At 42.6% G+C, this 25,593-nt stretch overlaps 1 protein-coding gene across 4 annotated transcripts in view; it reads right to left on the bottom strand.

Moving 5' to 3' along the window:
• The window catches only part of LOC126259587 (E3 ubiquitin-protein ligase synoviolin-like), an 80,930-nt gene extending 55,538 nt beyond the window's left edge, over nt 1-25,392 (bottom strand). For 2 of the 4 annotated variants that reach the window (XM_049956496.1, XM_049956498.1), the window contains exons 1-4: nt 25,178-25,392; nt 14,223-14,315; nt 2,202-2,354; nt 2,051-2,099 (exon numbers count right to left, since the gene is read on the bottom strand). In XM_049956496.1, the coding sequence (XP_049812453.1) occupies nt 2,051-2,099; nt 2,202-2,354; nt 14,223-14,315; nt 25,178-25,306 (424 nt within the window). In that variant the 5' untranslated portion in view covers nt 25,307-25,392. The remainder of the gene's footprint in view (nt 1-2,050; nt 2,100-2,201; nt 2,355-14,222; nt 14,316-25,177) is intronic. The other 2 variants (XM_049956497.1, XM_049956499.1) reach the window with 1 other exon arrangement.
• Between the last annotated feature and the right edge of the window lie 201 nt (nt 25,393-25,593).

Here is a 25,593-nt window from a genome sequence, read left to right as displayed (position 1 = left end):
TAAATTTCCCTCTATACTCACTTGTTTTACCATCATCCAACCTACCAGATAGTAACTATAAATAAATTGAATATATTATGCTTACATCTGTAAACTAAACTGTTATTTTTAAATTTTAAATTAATGGTTCGACACTGTGAAGGAAAAAAATTGTTAGTATTAGTGGGAATCGGGCCTGGGTTCGCAAATTACCAGTCTAAGCTTTAGACCACTCGCCTACAGTGGAGTCAGGACAGCAGAGCTTTAAAAATCACTCCATTCTCTATGACTGCACAATAAGCCACATGCAGTTTCAAATAAAAACATTGACCTGGTGCTGTGAGTAATATAGCACTTTTAGTGCCAGAATATATGATTTACATCAAAGCATGCACAGTAGAAAACAGACAACTGTATCACTTCTCTGACTTTATCATAGTGAAGCTAACTGTAATTTCAGCACTCGAGACTGGTTTCTAGTTCTCACACACAGAGCGCTAAGAAACACATTTTTGTCCATTTTATTTGAATACCCGCATGCATTCAAAGAGAAATGGCAATTTTAGTGTCATTTCCAGCTCACTTTTGAAGAGAAATGGTGTAATTTTAGAGTGATTTCTGGTTCACATTCGAAGAAAAATGTGCTGTAGCACATTAGCACATGATAACTGCCTGCCAATGTTTCACTGTGTATTGGGCTGTAACTGTTCAGATGTCTTTGACCATTCACTGAGGTAAGGTGACTTCCTTTTTGTCTATTCCATCTTTGCCTCCTCAGATTGGTCAGTGAGCTGCTTAGATGATTGCAAGGAAATGCTTCAGGGCACAGCTGTTGATGAGGAGAGAGAAATTCATGCACTTACTAGGCACTGATCAGCTCCACTTTTAAGCCTCTCCTTTTTGACAGACCCCTCTCTCCATGCTAGGGGTTGTGCTGCTTTAGGTAACTTCTGCTAGAGTTGGCACTAAGCAACCTGTGATCAACTACTAAGTTTCATTGAGAGCAGTATCTGGCACTAAATGACCTGCACCAGACTGAGGAAGCATATTTAGAGACAGAAAAATACAGACCCAACACTTAACTGATTTTGGTCTACAATTCTGTAAATCCACTCTTTTACCATTTTCCATAAATTAGAATGTTCTGTCAACATAAAAGTTCATGTATACAGCTGCATCATTTGTAAGATAACTGTTGCTGGATGAACAGAACTGATATTTCAGCCAAGGTAGTTGTGGCTTGCATTTGTGTCTACTGGTGTACTATCCTGTCAAGGATCCACTTATATTTCATCATGACATCTTCCACTCGGCATGATACTAAGCCACTAAAAAAAAATTCATCTGATTTAGTTCCCATGGTGGCAGGATTGGGCACCTTTATCAGGCTGGTTTGCTGTGGTGGAAGACGTGGGGATCTGCTGCTGACTGTTGCCAAATTTGGTACAGGCCATAACTGATGGTTGACAAATGGCATGTAGATTACAGTGACTGCTGTTTTCATATTGTGGAGTATTGGGTGTGTAATGACTTTTTAAACTAGTAATACTCTGATTTCAAATTGTTAGTGTGGCCTGCTGGGCACTGATAGCTGACACACATGATGGTGCAAGTTTACAACCACCTACTTTATTCAGAATGTTTGGGTGTTTTAACATTTCAGTGGCCTCCCTGATCCCAATGCACTAATTTTTCTGGCTGCTCAGTACATAGGCACCTTTCCATATCTCTGGGGCAAACTTTTCAATAAATTTCACAACAAATCTTCCCAGAATGGCAACACAGATTTCATGTGGCAGAGAGGAGACATATGGAGCCCACAGATAATTTTTATAGCTATTACTAATTAGAATGTGTAGAATATAACTGATATGTATATCAATGACCACAGTTATTAATTAGAATAATGAGGAATAAGAATAACAATTAATGAAACAGTGGTCATGAAAATTTCTGTTACCATGTTGACACCCCAATGGTAGTTCAACAATTCATATGAAATTAGTACATCTCAATAAAAAAAGTTGTGAATCACGTACTAGTTCTAGACAGAAACAAATTATTTACTTACATACAATTCGGACGTGGAAAAGATGAGAGAGAACTGGACTACGTTCCATCTGAAACACACATGATAAATGCAAACAGGAATTTATAACTGTGAAAGAAATGTCTCACAAGTTTCTTCCAAATAAAGAAAAAGTGATGACTCTGGAACTTACAAAGTCAACACGATCCTCAGCTAGCCAATGGAAGCATTTCAGGAACAGAAGCAGTATGAAGAGTGCCACAAACTTTGGACTGAAGTCATCTCTGAACATAGTGAAAGCAAGGCAGGTTTCTGTCACTGCATACCATGATCGTTCTACCAGATGCTGCAAAAATTAAGAAGATATATACTGAGATGCATGAATTTTAAACATAGTTTCCATTCAAAAAGCTGTACTGTAACTTATCCAATTATTGATTATATATGCATTTGATTACACAGAGATAATTTTTAAGATCTAAAATGCTTGTATCCCCTTCCCTCTCACAAACAAATTTCAGAACAAAGAAGGAAACAGACTGATCATCAGTCGCAAAAGCATGAGACATTAATTCAAAGGAGTACTGACTGCTGTAATGTTTACATGTAGCATGTGTCAATGTCTTTGACAAGAGATACAGACAGCTGGGCAATTGAATCTCACTTGAAAATAGTGAATTATTTAAACAAACAATGGAAACTCCAGGTAGGAATATCAACAATATAAAAGACAGATTCCTACACAACGTAAAGATGACACACTGAGTTGCAGGCAGGCACAACGAGAAGACAGTTACAAATACAGCTTTAGGCCAAAGCCTTCTTCAGAAAAGGGAACACACACACATACACATTCACACAAGCACGTACACCTCATGCACACATGACCGCCATCTACAGAATCTCAGACTGGAATGCAACTGTCACGCAGTATGAATCTGGAAGGGATAGGGAAGGGGAACATATAGCAGTGTACGGGGGGGGGGGGGGGGGGAACAACAACAACAACAACAACAACAACACTGTCTGGAGGAGTGCGCAGGAACTAGGAGGCTGTGCAGCAGGGAGGTGGGGAGGAGTGCGGGGTGGGGGCAGGGAGCCTGTAAGGAGAGGAACAGAGGAGGGGAAAAATGGCCAAGTGTGTTGGCTGTGCAGCAGGGAGGTGGAGAGGAGTGCGGGGTGGGGGCAGGGAGCCTGTAAGGAGAGGAACAGAGGAGGGGAAAAATGGCCAAGTGTGTTGGCAGAGGGTGGCATACGAAGAAGGTGAGGGGACAAGAATAAGGAGGAAGTGATAGGACAGATGGGGTGGTAACTGTTTGATGGATAGTGTGGGGATAGTAGGTTACTGTAGGTTGAGGATGGGATAATTTCAGGAGCAGAGAATGTGTTGCACGGATAACTCCCATTTGCACAGTTCAGAAAAGCTGGTGGTGGAGGGGAGGGTCCATATGCCCTGGATTGTGAAGAAGCCATTGAAATCAAACTTGTTATGTTCAGCTGCACATTGAGCCACAGGATGGTCTACTTTGCTCTTGACCACAGTTTGGCAATGGCTGTTCATCCTAGTGGACAACTGGTCAAAAGTCACACCAGTATAAAAAGCCGTGCAGTGATTGTACCAGAGCTGGTATATGACACGTCTACTTTCACAGGTGGTCTGGCGTCTGATGGAGTAGGAAAACCCTGTGACAGGACTGGAATAGCAAGTGCTGAGTGGGTGGATTGAGCAGGTCTTCCACAGGAATATGATCCCCGTGGCACAGGGTTGGGATTGGGAATGGCATAGGGATGGACTAGGATTTCATGGAGATTGGGTGGAGAACTGAACACCACTTCAGGAGGGGTGGAAGGATCTTGCGTAGGATGTCCCTTATATCAGTGTGTGATGAGCATCATTATAGGTAATCTAGGCCCTGATTACGGATGTGGTTCAGTTGTTCCAGTCTGGGATGGTACTGGATGATGAAGGAGACACTCCTTTGTCACTGGTTCTTGGGGTAGTGGGAGGATTTGGGGGGCGGGGAGAGGAAATGGCACAGGAGACCAGTTTCTGCACTACGTCTGGGGGATAGTGTCAGTCCGTGAAGGCCTCGTTGAGACGGTCAGTGTACTGGCCAAGGGATTTCTTGTCACAGTAGATACACTGCCCCGGGTGGCCATGTAGTATGAGAGTGATTTTTTGGTGTGGAAGGGATGACAGCTGTTGAAACGCAGGTACTGTTGGTGAATTTCGTGTGGATGGAGCCATCAGAGAGGAGGAGGTCAACCCAGGAAGGTGGTACACTGGGTAGAGGAGGACCAGGTAAAGCAGACAGGAAAGAAAGTGTTGAGGTTATGAAGGACTGAGGATAGGATGTCTTGGTCCTGAGTCCAGAACATGAAGATATCATAAATGAATCTGTACAAGACAAGGGGTTTGCCATTTTTGGAGGCGAGTAAGGTCTCCTCTAGATGGCCCATAAACATGTTGGCATAGAACGGTGCCATGTAGGTGCCCATGGTTATGCTGCGGATTTGTCTGTATACCTTCCCTTCAAAGGAGAGGTAGTTGTGGGTTAGGTTAAAGCTAGTAAGGAGAATTACCGCAGTAGGTTTGGAGGCTGAAGAACATTAAGAAAGGTAGCATTCAGTAACGGTAAGACAATGGGTATCAGAGGTGGTGGTGTATACGGAGGTGGCATCAACAGTTATGAGTAGGGATCCAGGAGGTAAAGGGGCAGGAATGTGGAGAACCAATGGAGGAAGTGGCTGGTTTGTCTGACATGAGAGGCTAGATTAGGGACAACTGGTTGGAGCTGTTGGTATTCTCTCAGAAGGGGTACAATAACCCCCGAATCAATTTCCCTCCTCACTCCCATATTAACCGGCACACCCACATTCTACACGCTCCCAAAAATCCACAAACCCAAAAATCTTTGACACACCACTGTAGCTGGTTATTGTACCCCCACTGAAAGAATTAGGGGCTCAATGACCAACACCTTCAACCAATTGTCCATAATCTAGCCTACCACGTGTAAGATACACCCCTTTACTTTCCGGATTCATACTTGACATTGTTGACGCCACCTCCTTCAGGCTCCAAACCCACTATCTTATTCCTCATACACCAGACTAACTCTATAATAACTCAAAATTACTTTTCCTTTCAAGATAGGATATACAAACAATTCTTCAGCACAGCCCTGGGCACCTGCATGTCCACCTCCTGTGACAATCTGGATGTGTGTGTTGTCCTTAGGTTAGTTAGGTTTAAGTAGTTCTAAGTTCTAGGGGACTTATGACCGCAGCAGTTGAGTCCCATAGTGCTCAGAGCCATTTGAACCATTTGATTTGAAAAACGGCTATCTGTATGTCACCATATGAGCCCTAATTTCTCGTATCTTATCTTTGTGGTCTTATATGCAATATATGTTGGTAGCAACAAAATTGTTCTGCAGTCAGCTACAAAAATTGGTTTTCTAAATTTTCTCAATAGTGTTCCTTGAAAAGAACATTGTCTTCCCTCGAGGATTCCCATTTGGATTCCCAAACATCTCCGTAAGACTTGCGTGTTGTTCAAATCTGCCAGTAACAAATCTGGCAGCCCGTCTCTGAACTGCTTTGATGTCTTCCTTTAATCTCAACAGGTATGGATCCCAAACTCTTGAGCAGTATTCAAGACAGGACAGAGACAGAACAGAGAAGACACAATTGGCAGCAAGACTATCTCCTCTGTCGTGGGACTGGGTGGATGGTGTGACATGGGCTAAAGCAAACTGGAGCCATGATAAAGCTGTGACAAGGCAAACTGCCAAGATTGACAGACTTTCTAAACAGATGCAGCAGGAAGTTCCAACTCGACTATATGGACTGCCTAAGATCCACAAGGAAAATGTGCCATTATGTCCAATTGTGAGTAACATTGGAGCAGCCACCTACGACCTAGCAAAATTCTTGGCATCTTTGCTCAAACCAATGATAGGCAAGTGTGCACATCACATAAAGAATTCTGGTGATTTTATCAGTAGACTTCAGTCACTACAACTGCAAAGTAGTGATTTATTGGTCAGTTTTGATGTGGTTTCACTGTTCACAAAGGTGCCTCTGGTGGACTGACTACACCTCATTGGCAATATGTTTGGTGCAGACATTACAGCGTTGTTTGAGCACACTCTCTCCTCTACATATTTTATATTTAACAACGAATTTTACAAACAATCTGATGGTGTCGCCATGGGGAGTCCTTTGACTCCCTTGGTGGCCAATCTTTTTATGGAGGATTTTGAGGAGAGAGCACTCGACTCTGCCACTTTTAAACAGACAGTATTTTGGCGGTACGTTGACGACACTTTTATAGTGTGGCCTCATGATCTGGACCGTCTCCAAGAATTTTTACGTCACATGAACTCCATACATGAAAACATAAAGTTTACCATGGAGATAGAGAGAGATGGTTGTCTGCCATTTTTAGACGTCTTGGTGCGACGGAAGAGTGACGGCACACTTGGTCACTCGGTGTACAGAAAGCCCACTCATACAGACCTGTATCTACAAGCTACTAGTTGCCACCATCAAGCACAAACAATGGGCATTCTCAAAACCTTGGTCCGCCGTGCCCATACTATCTCTGACGCCGACAGTCTTCAAGCGGAACTGGAACACCTGCAAAAAGTATTTTTGAAGAATGGCTTTTCACTTAGGCAAGTGAACAGAGTGATGAAGACCTACAAACGACGGAACAAGGAAGAGGAAGAGGCCTTCAGGTCGACTGTTTATCTACCATTTATTGGGAATATTTCTTCACAGATAGGCAGAATATTGAGAAAGTATCAAGTGAGAGTCATCTTTCACCCTGCTTCCAAAATTTCATCACTGGTGGGATCCGTTAAAGACGACCTGGGTCTGCGTAAACCAGGTGTTTACAAAATTCCGTGTGAATGTGGCAAATCATATATAGGGCAAACAACACGAACTGTGCAGGAATGCATTGTGGAACACCAACGGCATACTCGCCTTCTCCAACCCACCAAGTCCGCAATCGCCGAACATTGTATTTCCACAGACCATTCCATGAATTACAACGCCCCAAAATTTTGGCCCATACATCAAACTTCTGGAGCTCGATTATCAATGAATCTGTGGAAATAAGATTGTCTGACAACGAGACTCTCATCAATCGAGATAGCGGTTATCAGCTGAACTCTGCTTGGAATCCTGTTATAGAGAAACTTCGTAGTCGACGTAGTTATCTGCATAAAGATGAAAATCGACCTGACACCGATACGCCAGGCTTTCACAGTGGAGGGCGCGAGGAGCAGCGCACGGAGTCGTTATGAACGCGTACGCTGAGCAGCGCATGCGCAATGTCACCTCAGAAGGCTTTAAATAGCGGAGCTTAGTGCGTACTCACCAGTACTACTACAGTGGCATTCACCTGACGATGGCCAGAAGACTCTGCGCCGAAATATCGTGGCAGGAAGTTACTGATATCCGGCAGTTCTCCTGTGTTTTTATGGAACAATACTTTGATAGTTTACTGATAAAATTATTACAGTTGAAGTGTTTTACTCTGAACACAGTCTGATTTCCTTTGTTGCATACTGACTGGCGAGTGTTCATCACAGTGCCTCAAACTACTCCCTAGCCTAAAAAAACCCTTGTGTGCATTTTACAAGCACTCCGCTACCCAAGTAGCTGCCTCCTTTGTGTACTGCACTGCTGACCTATCAAGGGAAGTCCTACAAATCCCCAACTGATAATGCAAATCTGCAGTCAAGACTGCCACAGAATCAACGAATCCTTTGGTTGGGACTCTCCACCCAGTTCCAAACCAAAGGACCCTAACCAACTCTGCGAAGAAATTGTGAGCTCTGCCTGCACACTACATATAAGGCCTCCATCCAACCAGCACTTCCTATTCCAGTCCTGTCACAGGCTAATCCTACTCCATTAGAGATTGAGTCACCTGTGAAAGCAACCATGTCACATACCAGCTCTTCTGGAATCATTGCACAGCTTTTTATATTGGAATGAGAGCCAACAAGCTGTCCACCAAGATGAACAGCCACTGCCGAACTGTGGTCAAGAGCAAAGTAGACCATCCTGCACCACAAAATGCAGCTGAACATAATACACTAGATTTCAATGGCTGCTACACAATCCGGGTCATCTGGTGCTCCCCTCCACCACCAGCTTTTCTGAACTGTGTAGATGGGAGTTATCCTGAGGGGAATGCTCCTTTAGGGCAGGATTGTAGGTATTTGGGAGATGATACGTGACTGGAGAGGCAAGGCAACGGAGATCTGTTTTATACAAGGTTAAGAGGGTAATTTCAGTCTGTGAAAGTCTCAGTGAGATCCTTGGTATATTTGGACAGGGACTACTCATCACTAAGATGCAACAAGCAAGAGCAGGAGGGACTTATTGGTATGGAATGGATGGCAGCTGTCAAAATGCAGGTATTGCCGTGGTATGTTTGATATGGATAGAGGTGCTGATGGAATCAGCCTTGTGGTGGAGGTCAACATTGAGAAAGGTTTCTTGTTGGGTTGAGGAGGACCATGAGAAGTGAAAGGGTGAGAAGGTATTGAAGTTCTGGATGAATGTGGGTACGGTGTTCTCATCCTTGGTCCAGATCACAAAGGTGTCATTAACAAATATGAACCAGGTGATTGTTTTGGGATTCTGGGTAGTTTGGAAGAATTCCTCTATACACAAAATGCAGGAGGGACTTACTGGTATGGAATGGATGGAAGCTGTAAAAATGCAAGTATTGCCGTGGTATGCTCCCTGCCGCCGTTGGATAAGCAGCTGCAGCAGCATGTCGTATACTCCTAGCTCACTCATTTGTTACATAGTTTAATTCTTAATTTCTTTGCGTGTTTTTGGTACTTGCATTGTTTAATTCATAAATTTCGGGCGCATTCTAGTATTTGAGAGTTGTAGCATCGCGTTGTAGTACCTGAATAGTGTAAAATTGCATAGTCTCCTTCCGCCGCCGAGCAGTGTGTCAGCAGTGCGCAAGTAGCAGCATTACTGCATTTACTAGGCAATCTTGTATTTTAATAACCATTTAAATTTTGTCGATTTGTTTGCGCTCTCTGTAGATTAGTTCAGACGTTCTTTGCACAACAGTTTTTAGCATGGATAGGGACTGCAACTGCTGTGTTCGGATGCAGGCTGAGTTGGCATCCCTTCGCTCCCAGCTTCAGGCAGTGTTGGCTTCGGGCACACAGCTTGAGGCTGTTGCCAATGGGCATCACTGTGGGATGTCCGGATGGGGGTTTGTCGGGGACGGCCAGCTCGTCCCACGCATCCCCCGATCGGACTAAGACTGTGGTTGCCCGGGATATTGCCCGCATTGAGGCTGATCCCTCACCTGTGGTAGAGTGGGAGGTCGTCTCAAGGTGTGGCAGGGGGCGAAAGACATTCCGGAGGGCTGAACGGAGGGCTGAACGGAAGGCCTCTCCAGTTTGTCTGACGAACCGGTTTCAGGCTCTGTCTCAGGCTGATACTGATCTTCGGCCTGACATGGCTGCTTGTCCTGTTCCAGAGGTTGCCCCTCAGTCTGCAAGATCCGGGCGGTCGCAGAGGGTGGGCTTACTGGTAGTTGGGAGCTCCAATGTCAGGCGCGTAATGGGGCCCCTTAGGGAAATGGCAGCAAGAGAGGGGAAGAAAACCAATGTGCGCTCCGTGTGCATACCGGAGGGAGTCATTCCAGATGTGGAAAGGGTCCTCCCGCATGCCATGAAGGGTACAGGGTGCACCCATCTGCAGGTGGTCGCTCATGTCGGCACCAATGATGTGTGTCGCTATGGATCGGAGGAAATCCTCTCTGGCTTCCGGCGGCTATCTGATTTGGTGAAGACTGCCAGTCTCGCTAGCGGGATGAAAGCAGAGCTCACCATCTGCGGCATCGTCGACAGGACTGACTGCGGACCTTTGGTACAGAGCCGAATGGAGGGTCTGAATCAGAGGCTGAGACGGTTCTGCGACCATGTGGGCTGCAGATTCCTCGACTTGCACCATAGGGTGGTGGGGTTTCGGGTTCCGCTGGATAGGTCAGGAGTCCACTACACGCAACAAGCGGCTACACGGGTAGCAGGGGTTGTGTGGCGTGGGCTGGGCGGTTTTTTAGGTTAGATGGCCTTGGGCAAGTACAGAAAGGGCAACAGCCTCAACGGGTGCGGGGCAAAGTCAGGACATGCGGGGACCAAGCAGCAATCGGTATTGTAATTGTCAACTGTCGAAGCTGCGTTGGTAAAGTACCGGAACTTCAAGCGCTGATAGAAAGCACCGAAGCTGAAATCGTTATAGGTACAGAAAGCTGGCTGAAGCCAGAGATAAATTCTGCCGAAATTTTTACAAAGGTACAGACTGTGTTTAGAAAGGATGGATTGCATGCAACTGGTGGTGGAGTGTTCGTCGCTGTTATTTGTAGTTTATCCTGTAGTGAAGTAGAAGTGGATAGTTCCTGTGAATTATTATGGGTGGAGGTTACACTCAACAACCGAGCTAGGTTAATAATTGGCTCCTTTTACCGACCTCCCGACTCGGCAGCATTAGTGGCAGAACAACTGAGAGAAAATTTGGAATACATTTCACATAAATTTTCTCAGCATGTTATAGTCTTAGGTGGAGATTTCAATTTACCAGATATAGACTGGGACACTCAGATGTTTAGGACGGGTGGTAGGGACAGAGCATCGAGTGACATTATACTGAGTGCACTATCCGAAAATTACCTCGAGCAATTAAACAGAGAAACGACTCGTGGAGATAACATCTTGGACCTACTGATAACAAACAGACCCGAACTTTTCGACTCTGTATGTCCAGAACAGGGAATCAGTGATCATAAGGCCGTTGCAGCATCCCTGAATATGGATGTTAATAGGAATATAAAAAAAGGGAGGAAGGTTTATCTGTTTAGCAAGGGTAATAGAAGGCAGATTTCAGACTACCTAACAGATCAAAATGAAAATTTCTGTTCCGACACTGACAATGTTGAGTGTTTATGGAAAAAGTTCAAGGCAATCGTAAAATGCGTTTTAGACAGGTATGTGCCGAGTAAAACTGTGAGGGACGGGAAAAACCCACCGTGGTACAACAACAAAGTTAGGAAACTATTGCGAAAGCAAAGAGAGCTTCACTCTAAGTTTAAACGCAGCCAAAACCTCTCAGACAAACAGAAGCTAAACGATGTCAAAGTTAGCGTAAGGAGGGCTATGCGTGAAGCGTTCAGTGAATTCGAAAGTAAAATTCTATGTACCGACTTGACAGAAAATCCTAGGAAGTTCTGGTCTTACGTTAAATCAATAAGTGGCTCAAAACAGCATATCCAGACATGCCAGGATGATGATGGCACTGAAACAGAGGATGACACGCGTAAAGCTAAAATACTAAACACCTTTTTCCAAACATGTTTCACAGAGGAAGACCGCACTCCAGTTCCTTCTCTAAATCCTCGCACAAACGAAAAAAATGGCTGACATCGAAATAAGTGTCCAAGGAATAGAAAAGCAACTGGAATCACTCAACAGAGGAAAGTCCACTGGACCTGATGGGATACCAATTCGATTCTACACAGAGTACGCGAAAGAACTTTCCCCCTTCTAACAGCCGTGTACCGCAAGTCTCTAGAGGAACGGAGGGTTCCAAATGATTGGAAAAGAGCACAGGTAGTCCCAGTCTTCAAGAAGGGTCGTCGAGCAGATGCACAAAACTATAGACCTATATCTCTGACGTCGATCTGTTGTAGAATTTTAGAACATGTTTTTTGCTCGAGTATCATGTCATTTTTGGAAACCCAGAATCTACTCTGTAGGAATCAACATGGATTCCGGATACAGCGACTGTGTGAGACCCAACTCGCTTTATTTGTTCATGAGACCCAGAAAATATTAGATACAGGCTCCCAGGTAGATGCTATTTTCCTTGACTTCCGGAAGGCGTTCGATACAGTTCCGCACTGTCGCCTGATAAAGTAAGAGCCTATGGAATATCAGACCAGCTGTGTGGCTGGATTGAAGAGTTTTTAGCAAACAGAACACAGCATGTTGTTCACAATGGAGAGACGTCTACAGATGTTAAAGTAACCTCTGGCGAGCCACAGGGGAGTGTTATGGGACCATTGCTTTTCACAATATATATATAAATGACCTAGTAGATAGTGTCGGAAGTTCCATGCGGCTTTTCGCGGATGATGCTGTAGTATACAGAGAAGTTGCAGCACTAGAAAATTGTAGCGAAATGCAGGAAGATCTGCAGCGGATAGGCACTTGGTGCAGGGAGTGGCAACTGTCCATTAACATAGACAAATGTAATGTATTGCGAATACATAGAAAGAAGGATCCTTTATTGTATGATTATATGATAGTGGAACAAACACTGGTAGCAGTTACTTCTGTAAAATATCTGGGAGTATGCGTGCGGAACGATTTGAAGTGGAATGATCATATAAAATTAATTGTTGGTAAGGCGGGTACCAGGTTGAGATTCATTGGGAGAGTGCTTAGAAAATGTAGTCCATCAACAAAGGAGGTGGCTTACAAAACACTCATTCGACCAATACTTGAGTATTGCTCATCAGTGTGGGATCCGTACCAGATCGGGTTGACCGAGGAGATAGAGAAGATCCAAAGAAGAGCGGCGTGTTTCATCACAGGGTTATTTGGTAACCGTGATAGCGTTACGGAGATGTTTAAAAAACTCAAGTGGCAGACTCTGCAAGAGAGGCGCTCTGCATCGCGGTGTAGCTTGCTCGCCAGGTTTTGAGAGGGTGCGTTTCTGGATGAGGTATCGAATATATTGCTTCCCCCTACTTATACCTCCCGAGGAGATCACGAATGTAAAATTAGAGAGATTTGAGAGTGCACGGAGGCTTTCAGACAGTCGTTCTTCCCGCGAACCATACGCGACTGGAACAGGAAAGGGAGGTAATGACAGTGGCACGTAAAGTGCCCTCCGCCACACACTGCTGGGTGGCTTGCGGAGTATAAATGTAGATGTAGATGTAGACAGCTTCTCTCCTTTTCTGCTCCCCTTCCCATCCCTCAAACCCCACAACTGCACCTAGAATAGGACTTCTACGTGCCCCATCACATTCCTGCATCATCCCTCAGGCAGCTCTACAGCTTCCCCCACAGGAAATGAGGCATTAGAGCACTTGCCCGAAAAAAGGCAAAGGTCCCGAGTTTGAGTCTCCGTGTGGCACACAGTTTTGATCTGCCAGGTAGTTTCATATCAGTGTATACTCCACTGCAGAGTGAAAATTTCATTTTGGCATATAACTCTACTTGGAGATGGAGGTTTAACCCTTCAAAATGTGTTGTGTATACAAATAAACAGCGCCTGGGAACAGTAAACTTGTTGTTACATTCCATAGCATGGAAAGCATTTCTGAAGAAGAGAAATTTGTTAACAGTGAATATAGACTTAAGTATTAGGAAGTATTTTCTGAAGGTATTTGTCTAAAGTGCAGCCTTGCATGGAAGTGAAACCATTTCACACAAAAGAAGAATAGAAGCATTTGAAATGTGGTGCTACAGAAGACTGCTGAAGAATAGGCCTTGATGCGTAGATCATGTAACCAATGGCAAAGTACTGAATAGACCCGAAGAGAACAAATACACCAGTCTTCAGACTGAAAACAACAAGTTTAAACACTTGGTTAAAACAATTAATTCTATTAAACTGAAGAATCCCTAGAAACTAAATAATCTAGTTATTTTCTCTGTATGTGATTACTGAGAAAAACATGACTGCACTGTAAACTTTGATGAAGACATCTGAATGAAAAATACAGACTTCGATTGAGCATCTGCCTGAGCTGATGATTTTGTACAGCATATTTATCCAACTTTTTAGGAAACAACTGCTCTTACATGTACAGTCCACACGACACGTTATTTGTGGTGCTGAATGTCACACGAGATGTCAATCTTTCAGCACATACGGTACGTGATGGTACAAGTGTTAAACTGGCATTGTGGGACATGGCTCAAGTATTATTTCCATAAAGGCTGTAAACACATGAAAAAAAATTTCTTTACAAATTGTAAAACATGTTTACTCTTCAGTTCAAAAGGTGGGACAAGAGCCAAGAAAAGTTTAAATTACTGCAAAACAGATATCCAGTTTCCGTGACTGGCAGTGTTAATAACATCCCTCGCCATCAAAAGTAAGGAGAATGGTTTTTATTGGTTTCAATGTTAACAGCAGATACACTTACCTCGAATTCAGCAGCTCGTAACTGGCCAAAGAACACTTTCCGCATCAATTTTCCAGCAAGTATAACAAGAATAAATGCCTGAACATAAATCACCTGCAAATAAGAAAATGATTGAAAACTATGTAAGCAAGTATCCCCTCTAAGTAAATAGTATCCTGTCTCATTATACAGCAGTTGATACACATTAGAAATAAAATGTAGAAATATATTTATATTTGAGAAAGGGGGGGGGGGATTTTATGGATACCATGAACTGAGGTAGATCTTTTAAAAAATCTCACACCTCACAAAATTATTGAGTGATGACAAATGTTCTGCAAAAAATGTTATCAAAAAATAAATGAAATTTTCATCATCATGGGCTCATTTCATACCATCACTTTTTAAAAGTGGACTGATCTTATCTAAATTTGTTAGTTATCAGCAGTAACTTTGTACAAAATGCTATTCAACAGTTCATGTGTAAGAAACTGCACAGAAAGGAGAACAAACTAATACAGAGAGAATTAATCTAATATAAGGAATTTGGAACCTTGGGATTTGATGCAGCTTTTGAACACAACAAGCAGTACAGTTTCAATGTCATTTGACATCCTCAGTTAGAAAATGATCACCTCCAGGCTTCTCCATGCATTACAGTCTTCAGTGACAAGCACTCATGTTTCTTCTGCAGTATGAATTATAATATTATTCATAGCTTCTGATGAATGCTTTGGAATATAAAAATTACTTTTTTTGATAGCTTGCAGAAGAAATTAACTAAATTTCAAGGCCACAAATGAGATGCAATATAACTTTCTCAGAAGATGGTCATGAATCTCAATTCCCCATTCTTAAAGCCTCCAAAATTAGTTGCTCTCTCTCTCTCTCTCTCTCTCTCTCTCTCTCTCTCTCTCTCTCTCTCTCTCTCTCTCTCTAGAGAAAACTCTGGGTAGTGTGGTGGATGATACAGTACTTCTCAGTCCCATCATCCGAACAGAGCAGCCACACCTTGTGCTGTATACGCCCACGCATTGTCGTGCAAAATGATGGGTGGGTTGTGCAGAAAGTGTCACCGCTTCTTTTGCAAAGCTGGTCACAGGTGATGCTCAAAAAACAAACAGCAATACTGTGCATTGACGGTATGCCGTGGATGAACGTAATGCATTAGGATAACACCATCACAGTCATACACGAGAATCACCATAACTTTCACCATACTGGGGCTCTGACACTCTTTCGACTTTCACGGCACCCATACTGATGCCATTCGTTGGGTAGGCATTTCAGTTTTGGCTCATACAATGTGGCCCATGTCTCATCCGTGTTATAAAACGGCATACGAATGCTTCTCCTTCACACTCATTGTACTCCAAGTGCGTCTGGGCAGTGTCGTAATGCATCCATTTCTGTATTTCCGTCAAGTCATGCAGAACCCACCGTGAAGCAAATTTTTAGCATGCCCAGGCGTTCCTTCAGGGACGAAGCACAGTTGTATGCGCTAATCCGGTTTTGTGGGCGAGCTCACGAATTGTATGGCGTCGATCACTGTCCACTAATGCGACAACAGCATGCACTACTTCTTCTGAGACGTTAGGACGACCTGCCCGATGCATGTCTGCCAAAGTCTGCCGGCCTTTGTTGAAGGCTTTTACCCAACATGCCACTGTTCTGTAACGGCAATGCCGATTCCCCGCACGCCTCTTGAAGACCCTGATGACACTGACGTGCTGTATGACCTCTGGCACATACAATCTTGATCCAACATTGGCCTTCCTCTACAGTCTGTGCTCCCCATATTCTCCCCTACTGCCTAATTAATAACTCCTTGATGACTCAAGATGTGTCCTATTAACCTGTACCTTGCTTTAATCAAGCACTTTTCTCCCCAAATAATGATTCAGTACCTCTTTATTATGAGATCAAAGAAATAAAATATCTCCTCATTTGTTATCTGATATGCCTATCTAATCTTCATTATTTTTTGTAACATTACATTTAAAATGCTTCAGTTGCCAGCTCATCTTGCAGAACAAAAATTTCATAGTGTCTTTCTCTGAATGCATCATACGATAAATTAAACTGAGCCTCACAAACTGTTCAGTGACCATTTTTCACTAAGATATAGATGCGAAATAGGGATGTTTTCTGATGGACAGATGGCAAATAATGACCTACTTAAAAAGATTGAATGCAATATTTCGTTCTGTGAAGCAGACTTTGATGGCAGGGCAGCATTCTCAATAGCCTGCATCAGATGAAGATAAGCCATTGCACTGAAATATGGAATGAAAGAAAGAAGAGGGCAGTTGCATTGAAAGGTCAATACAATTCCATCGTTCATTAGTTTTTCTTATGAGCAAATGAGAGCTGACTTCTTTTGACTTATGCATTTATTACAACTGCAGCTGCTTGTAAACATAAGGGTATGCTCTTTCCTCAACCTAATTTACGCTTAACAATAATTTTTTTAACATGCTGATGGGGTCACCATGGGAAGTGCTCTTCTCCCTTGGTGGCTAACATGCTATGGAGGTTTTTGAGAAGACAGCCCTGAAATCAATAAACCTTAAAGCGACCATTTCTTGGAGGTATGTTGATGTCACATTCACAGTAAGTCCAAAGATAGTAAAAAATAATGGGTTTTTTGGACAGTATCGCAACTTCATCCACACGAACACCCAGTTTACCATGGAAACAGGAAAGATGGTTGTTTGCCTTTCTTGGACGTTTTGGTTAGATGGAAAAATAGTTGCTTCCTGTGTCATTCAGTTCATCACAAGCTCACTTGCATTTGAGTTGTCATCCTCTGTAGCAAATCATGGGTGTACTTAAGACACTTGTACAAAGAGCACACACAGTTTCCGAATCTGAAAGTTTGCCTAAGAAACTTGCCCACCTAAGAGCAATGTACAGGGAAAATGGATACTTCACATACAAGATTAACATGGCACTATCACTTAAAGCAAAAAACTAACAATCTAATAAGGAGAGTACAATATGCAGCTTTTCTTTCGTATGCTGATAACACCTTTTTTAAGATAAGCAAGATAACATAGAAATTTCAAATTAAAATGGTTACCCATCCACCATCTAGGACAGAATCCTTCACCACTTGGATTGATATAAGATTATTTATTATTGCAGAAGGCTAGAGTTTATTAAATACCCTGCCAGTGTGGTATTGCTAATATGTGTTGAATTACACACACAGTGACAGAACGACTTACAGGACACCAATGCTACACCCGCTTCTGTGACCCACAAAGTCTGCTACTACTGAGCACTGGACATTCATCAGAATATGATAACACAACAAGTGTGATTGTCACTACTTTCATTTTGGTATTCTATTATTAAAGAGCCCATGGAGGTGCACATAGCAGAAAACAATAATGGATAACGCACAGAATCCTATTATTTCCATGATCTGCTGTCAGCACAGATGATAGAATACTTAAAGGGCCACTGAGAGTGGCAACACACCAAACAGAAGAGGTTCAAACTACTGCTAAGTGTACTGATTGCAGTCGCGTTTCACAGTAATCACTGGTTGACATGTAGACTCTTTGGCTTCTGTCTTAGATTCTTTGGTCAACATCTGTTTGATGATTTTTCTGATGTTTCACCGGAATGAGTGGGTGGCATTGCCAAAGCTTCACCCTCCACTGCTAGTGATGGACTGGGGGTGAGTCAGCAGCTGGAGATTATATATACCTGGGCTATTCCCTGGTGATTACTACTGCGACTCTTCTCTTCCTAACCGCAACAGTCATTCAATGCACCATGAGAATCCATGATCCATTGAGCTTGAGGCTTTCCTCTCTGTTGTTGAATTTACTCCCATGTTGCTGGATTTGTATGGCTTCCCTGAACAAATGGGCACAGAAGCTCTTCTCCACAGAGGAAACTCTTTATTGATGAATTTTATCATGTGGCCAGTAAAACAAAGCATGAGCTCTGCCACAGCTAATTTCTCTACTTCTCTCGACCTGCAAGACACTTTATGTATGGTATCCTGCCACTGATGAATTGTTGAGTAATTGCCACGGACTTCTCCACATATATACGATATATTCCAGACATTGAAAGCGAGTCCCAGTTTCATTGTCAGGAATATATTGCATAATCTGTATGTGGGAATGACTTCCCAACCAGTATCACCCAAGTCGGTGTGGCCATGGCCAAATTGTTGGCACCATTTCACTAAGCCTAGATATGACCTTGCATTTTGTTTATATTCTTCCAGATTTTCACAAAGTATCTGTCTGCAATTTAGACATTTTACCTATAAGAATTTTACTGTCCCATATACTTCAGCTTCGGAGTTCATTTCCAGATGGTGTGCCATTTCAACTGCACACTGTGATGCACTTGTTATCTGTACCACAGCAATACTGTCTCTGCAGAAAACCAAGAACATGTACTCTATTCTGACAATGCACCATTCCTGTTGTGCAATAGTCTTAGCATGGGTCAACATGTGTAACTTACTTTCTGAAACCCCTACATATTTACAGAGAACTTTTACGTCTACAGTGTGGTGTACCATTGATGTGATCCTCCTGGATAAAGTATTACATGGGTAAAATAGTTCCTTATTCAGATTTGCAAGTTGGGAGGATATTACCATCAGAAAAAAATAAAAATAAACAAACAAATCTGGCATTACATGCATTGGAGTGTGAAATTTTAGATCTTTCACTTGTGTAACTTGTCTCACGAGGTCAAAGAAATTGTTCAGCACATCAAGAGAGATTAAAATTTAATTTTGATAGGGAGGTGATTTTGATTGCAGCGAAAATAGTAGAACAACAAAGACTGCGAGAAAGAAACAAAAGAGGAAGCCAGCTGGTAGAATTTTGCACAGAGCATGATTTAATCATTGAAAACACTTGGTTCAATAATCATAAATGAACATTTATGCAGAAAAGACCTGCAGCCAGCACAAGCTTTCAAATAGTTTACACAAAGATAGGAAACAGATTTATAAACCATGTTTAAACGGCTAGGATGAGGCCTAAATGAAACAGGCAAAATGAAACAGACACACTTAAAAGAAAGGGCAGGATAAGTGCAGTGGCAATGCAGGAATCGATAAAACAGAAATGCAAATCTGTTAAAACATGTACAGCTATCAAAAAAGATAACTGCTGCTTGCAGAAAAACGGAAAAAACCTATTAACAGGATGCTGAAACACCCAAGTCAAAGCAAGATATGTGAGTTAGACGTAGTTTCAAGATCCTTGCCATAACAAACCATAACAAAACTGTAAACTGGTATGCAGGATGGTTGAGAAATATTAATACGCTTCTTCACAGAAGAATGCAACAATCCCAATACCAAAGATAGCTGGTGATGGCAATAAACCAGGGTGTCTTTAGGCTTTGACCACTGATCTTGTACCAAGCCCCAAGAAGCAACACAAACATCATTTCAAGATGGCAAGCAATAACCTTACACATTTTTATGGCATGACATAATATAACTTTCTAGTACAAAATAATACAAATTATTTATAATAAATACTGAAGCTAACAATACTGTGGTGGGAAAACAAAGGTAGTGGGTGGGGACGAACTAAAGTATAGCACAACAACTACAGAATCATATAAATAGTGAGGTAACGCAAATCACAACATAGCAAAAAAATCAATACAGTAATCATAAAGAAGATTGTACTACACACCTAGCGAAAAATCATGAAAGCCAATAATACAGAGCTCAACTTGAAAGACCAACTGCAGTTGTCTGCAGACCGGCCAGAGCAGCCAGAGACAGTGGTCATGTGTGTGTGCGCGATTTGTGTGAATGTTTCCTACTTCAGAAAAAGGTCTTTTGGATGAAAACTTAAATGTATAGCAGTCTTTTCATTGTGTCTGTCTGTTACTAATTTTCAGCTCTTTTAATGCTGATGTTAGTCTGTATCCATTTCCTTTTACTGAAACTGCAACTCACTCTCACTGACAGGTAAAAGAATTGTAGACAAAGTGATAGGACTGGTAATAATTAGAGATTTATGGAGGAGCCTGCCAGATTACCACAGTGAGCCCTGCAAAGTATGTTTGTATCTGAGAATAAATTGGTACTAACACTAATTTGGACCTGTATTGGAAAGAAACTTCAGGAAAAGACTTCATGATTACTGCATGAATGACATAACAGGGGCAAATCACTGTATAAACCCCTAAGCTTGTTGCGACAGCTATCTGCTGTATTGTACTGAGACCTTGGCCTTCGTTCCCTTTGACTTCAGGGAACAAAGAACTCACATGCTGAAACTGAGTTATGACCAGAGAATCTGACAGAGGCTTGTAGAGTCATATCAGTTCCATCATACTTGTTTTCCAACAGTTTAGCATTGAAGTTTGGCATCTGTGTGCAGCACTACTGGAATTTTGCACACAATCTGTTATTATGTCATAATGTTCAAAATTATCATCACGATTTAGCAAAGCAGCAATTTTAACATTTCATCACCCTTATTTTTATTTATTATGATGACAGCAGTTACAGCAGAGGGTGAATTCTAATGCTAAAGCACAGTTTGCTCCTCAATAAAAGCTAGTGACCTACTTATCTTACAGTATCCTACTGGTAACAAGTTGATACATGTTGTGTAACTTTAATATTCTTCACTTTTTTTTTTTTTTTTTTTTTTTTTTTTCCATAATCTGACCTGGATTTCAGGCTTTCTGACCATCCTCAAGGGACTGGTCTGTCCAGGCGAAAGAGTGCACATATGGGCAAATTTAATGCAACTAACTCAATACCTCATAGCAAACTGACAATGAAACAAAATTTTGTAAAGTTTTGTAGTCCTCTAGTCACTAAACTAAAAAAGCTCTCCGTAGATGCAACATACTGCTATGGCACCTACCAATATTCACTGAAATATACTGACAGTTTAGCTGCTGGAAGATTCGCAACATGAGCCTGTTCATAGCTTGTGAATCTGGCTTGAATTAAATGAGGTCTTTGATACTCAAGCTACACTACATGGCAAAACAACTATTTGATAATCACATTTTCTGGTTTCACAAATACACAACCAAACTGTCAACATAACCTAAACTCAAAAAAACAATATGGTCTTAAAAACATTGTCCATATTCATTTCTCGGGTCAACAGAAGCGTCCGATCCCACGCGTCGGCTTTGACCCGTGACGTAAGGGTGTTGTCGTGTGTGACGTCATGACGGCGCGGAGTTTGGTTTGAGTGTGGCTGTCTCCAGTTCTGTTTTATCTTATTTTATTTACTTTTCTGATCTGTTCGTTCTATCTCGTGAATTTTTTTTTTTTTAATTTAAAAACACTTATTACTTATTTTAATTATCTGTTTCCTCCAATTTCTGTTTTAGTTTATTATATTTATCTTTCTGATCTGTTCGTTGTATCCCGTGAGTTTTTTTTAAAAAAAAGACAAAAAACACTAATCAGCTACTGAAGCATCTTTATCTTCTATGGGTTGCAGGGGTTACGACCCCTGGGGAGGTGGGTGCGTATTCACGCATGGCTGTCTTCACTTACACGTTGTAGCTACGCAAGGCGTCTAAATTTGTTTATATTTAGTTTGCCCCCCACCCAAAACACCCCATTTCCCGCGCTTGTCCCGTTAGTGTCATTAGGCTTCTTGTGGAAAGTGTGTGTGTTTGTTTTTGTTTCTGCCATATTTGTGACGTCATGGGTCAAAGCAGACGGGCGGGATCGGACGCTTCCGTATTTCCCATTTCTCTTTCAGTTGTGCATTTCTTATGACGCATGCCACAATACCGACAGGTTCTGTTGACCCCCAGTAACTACCAAACTAAGGGTAAAATGCAGGAGATGCTCATCATACACTATTTGATGAGCATATCTGGCTAAAGATGACATAGCAAGCACTGTCCTCTTTCAGTATTAGACGCTTTGTCATTTCATTTTATATCCCACTATATACTAATCAATGATTGTAGCTTACAATACTCAAATATTGCTGAGTTATTACTACACTCCTGGAAATGGAAAAAAGAACACATTGACACCGGTGTGTCAGACCCACCATACTTGCTCCGGACACTGCGAGAGGGCTGTACAAGCAATGATCACACGCACGGCACAGCGGGCACACCAGGAACCGCGGTGTTGGCCGTCGAATGGCGCTAGCTGCGCAGCATTTGTGCACCACCGCCGTCAGTGGCAGCCAGCTTGCCATGGCATACGGAGCTCCATCGCAGTCTTTAACACTGGTAGCATGCCGCGACAGCGTGGACGTGAACCGTATGTGCAGTTGACGGACTTTGAGCGAGGGCGTATAGTGGGCATGCGGGAGGCCGGGTGGACGTACCGCCGAATTGCTCAACAAGTGGGGCATGAGGTCTCCACAGTACATCGATGTTGTCGCCAGTGGTCGGCGGAAGGTGCACGTGCCCGTCGACCTGGGACCGGACCGCAGCGACGCACGGATGCACGCCAAGACCGTAGGATCCTACGCAGTGCCGTAGGGGACCGCACTGCCACTTCCCAGCAAATTAGGGACACTGTTGCTCCTGGGGTATCGGCGAGGACCATTCGCAACCGTCTCCATGAAGCTGGGCTACGGTCCCGCACACCGTTAGGCCGTCTTCCGCTCACGCCCCAACATCGTGCAGCCCGCCTCCAGTGGTGTCGCGACAGGCGTGAATGGAGGGACGAATGGAGACGTGTCGTCTTCAGCGATGACAGTCGCTTCTGCCTTGGTGCCAATGATGGTCGTATGCGTGTTTGGCGCCGTGCAGGTGAGCGCCACAATCAGGACTGCATACGACCGAGGCACACAGGGCCAACACCCGGCATCATGGTGTGGGGAGCGATCTCCTACACTGGCCGTACACCACTGGTGATCGTCGAGGGGACACTCAATAGTGCACGGTACATCCAAACCGTCATCGAACCCATCGTTCTACCATTCCTAGACCGGCAAGGGAACTTGCTGTTCCAACAGGACAATGCACGTCCGCATGTATCCCGTGCCACCCAACGTGCTCTAGAAGGTGTAAGTCAACTACCCTGGCCAGCAAGATCTCCGGATCTGTCCCCCATTGAGCATGTTTGGGACTGGATGAAACGTCGTCTCACGCGGTCTGCACGTCCAGCACGAACGCTGGTCCAACTGAGGCGCCAGGTGGAAATGGCATGGCAAGCCGTTCCACAGGACTACATCCAGCATCTCTACGATCGTCTCCATGGGAGAATAGCAGCCTGCATTGCTGCGAAAGGTGGATGTACACTGTACTAGTGCCGACATTGTGCATGTTCTGTTGCCTGTGTCTATGTGCCTGTGGTTCTGTCAGTGTGATCATGTGATGTATCTGACCCCAGGAATGTGTCAATAAAGTTTCCCCTTCCTGGGACAATGAATTCACAGTGTTCTTATTTCAATTTCCAGGAGTGTATATTTTAGATACTGAACCTTGCTGGAAAACACTGAAACAGACAACTTATAAAATATATGGAGAGAAGGCAGCTGAGTCATCAAATAATGCTCATAGGACTCAGAGAAGCTGTTTTCATTGCATGACTGACATACATTCACAGAACACGCAAATGATAATCACACATAGGATTCCTTGGACATTACTTTTATAAATGCAATGTTAATGCCTTCATTGTTGCCTCATATTAATGTAATTCATAGTATTATCTTTTTTTTTTAATCACACAGTGTTTTGTAAACAGAGCACTACTAACTTGTTTTGTTTTCAAATCAACGACATTGGAAGACTTGCTCAACATAAAATTAACTCACCTATAGAACCTGTAATGTATAATTTCATTTTTTTGTGTATGACAAGTGAGTGACCTGTCTTTCAAATGGTTGGGACATGGTCGATTTGTGTCTCCCTAAGCATCACAATAAATACTACTGTGGATAGGGGATCTACAGTTTGATGTGGAATCTGAACCACTTGTCATTCCTGGAGACTATCCATATCACTGACAGGTGTACACTACTATAAAGGCAGGCAAATATTCAGTGGTATGACTGGGTTTCGTTCCTCTCCAGGTACACACTTTTCCACAGGACCACCTGGGCAGACTGCTGGTTCTACAGTAATGTAATGTTAGTTTGTAAATAAATTAGGGTAGGCCTATATGTTCAGTTGTCATTATTTCAAAGCAATGTTCTATTAATCATAATACATTTTCTGACATTCCATTTTCTTGTATTTATTACAAATTCATTCTCATCAGTTATGAGGCTTATTGTCTGATCGAAAATACTAGGTGAGCTTTCTTATACATCCATGATATGCAAGCTGTAAATGGAGTACGCAATTAAATTCCTGAAAGTTTGACATGATTTGTGTGAACTGGAACTTCTATGAGGAGCATTTACTGGCGAGAATGTGTCAAATTAAATTTTTGCTGATGCTGTTTTATACTGTCAATGGTGATAATTAAACAGCTGATCTGCATATTCTTATCCTTGGCCCTAGCATTTCAAATCGCCTCCGTCCATAAATACAGCTATTTTCTCCTTGTAAGCATGTGTGTGTTCAACCTGTGAACAGTTATATTATTTCTTTAAAATTATTAAGCAGCTAATACTTTATGTGATACACGTTACTGGTATTTGAGGTACTCCGTACTATGACAGACAAATGTTGGTGTAAGATAACGTTAACTGTTGTTGGACATACTTGTTGCTGAACGACAACAATCCTCAAAACGTAACTCTAAGCTTTGCGCAATGCTCACGTAATCGGGGCGCTCAGGTTGAAAAACCACATTACCTTTCACAACACGTATAAATTACGTCTGCGAAATTGTAAACAAACATCGCGTCACACAAACACCGCACATAAAAAAATTTCAGAGGCATCATCGTTAACCATGATGGTGTACGCCTAACTGCAAACATGAAAGATCGTTTTCAGTGCTTTCTAAGTTGTTAACTATTAGAGAAACAATAATTTTGACGATATAAATATTATTACAATGACTTGGCACCTACCGCCATACTCGGATTTGATTTTGTGATGTACACAATAGACGGATAAAACTGTTTCTTTTGGTAATATGCATTTCCAATTACTATACTAGTTAATCCGAGGCTAATAAGTGTTATTCCAAGCGACCGCATCTCAAAAAATTTAGTGTCGTCTACTATTTTCAACTACAGCTGATCTCACATCATCCGCAACTCAAAATCGACTACAGAGCACTCTGCGGGTTTGAATGACACTACGTGTCATGATCGTCCTATGTTTCAACACTACGTGTTTGTAAATATGTTGCTAGAATTTGGCGGCTGGTTGAAACTCTTGTGAGTTGATTTCGTCCGTAATTTTATAGTAAGATATCACATTCCAGATTTGCTTATTTGGTAACTAGATAACTGTTAAAGCAGCAAAATTTAATAGATATCGA

Source organism: Schistocerca nitens, chromosome 5, assembly GCF_023898315.1.
Source record: "Schistocerca nitens isolate TAMUIC-IGC-003100 chromosome 5, iqSchNite1.1, whole genome shotgun sequence".
Classification (NCBI taxonomy): domain Eukaryota; kingdom Metazoa; phylum Arthropoda; class Insecta; order Orthoptera; family Acrididae; genus Schistocerca; species Schistocerca nitens.
The sequence above is the reverse complement of the archived record's forward strand: the minus strand, read 5'-3'. Positions and strand labels throughout refer to the sequence as shown.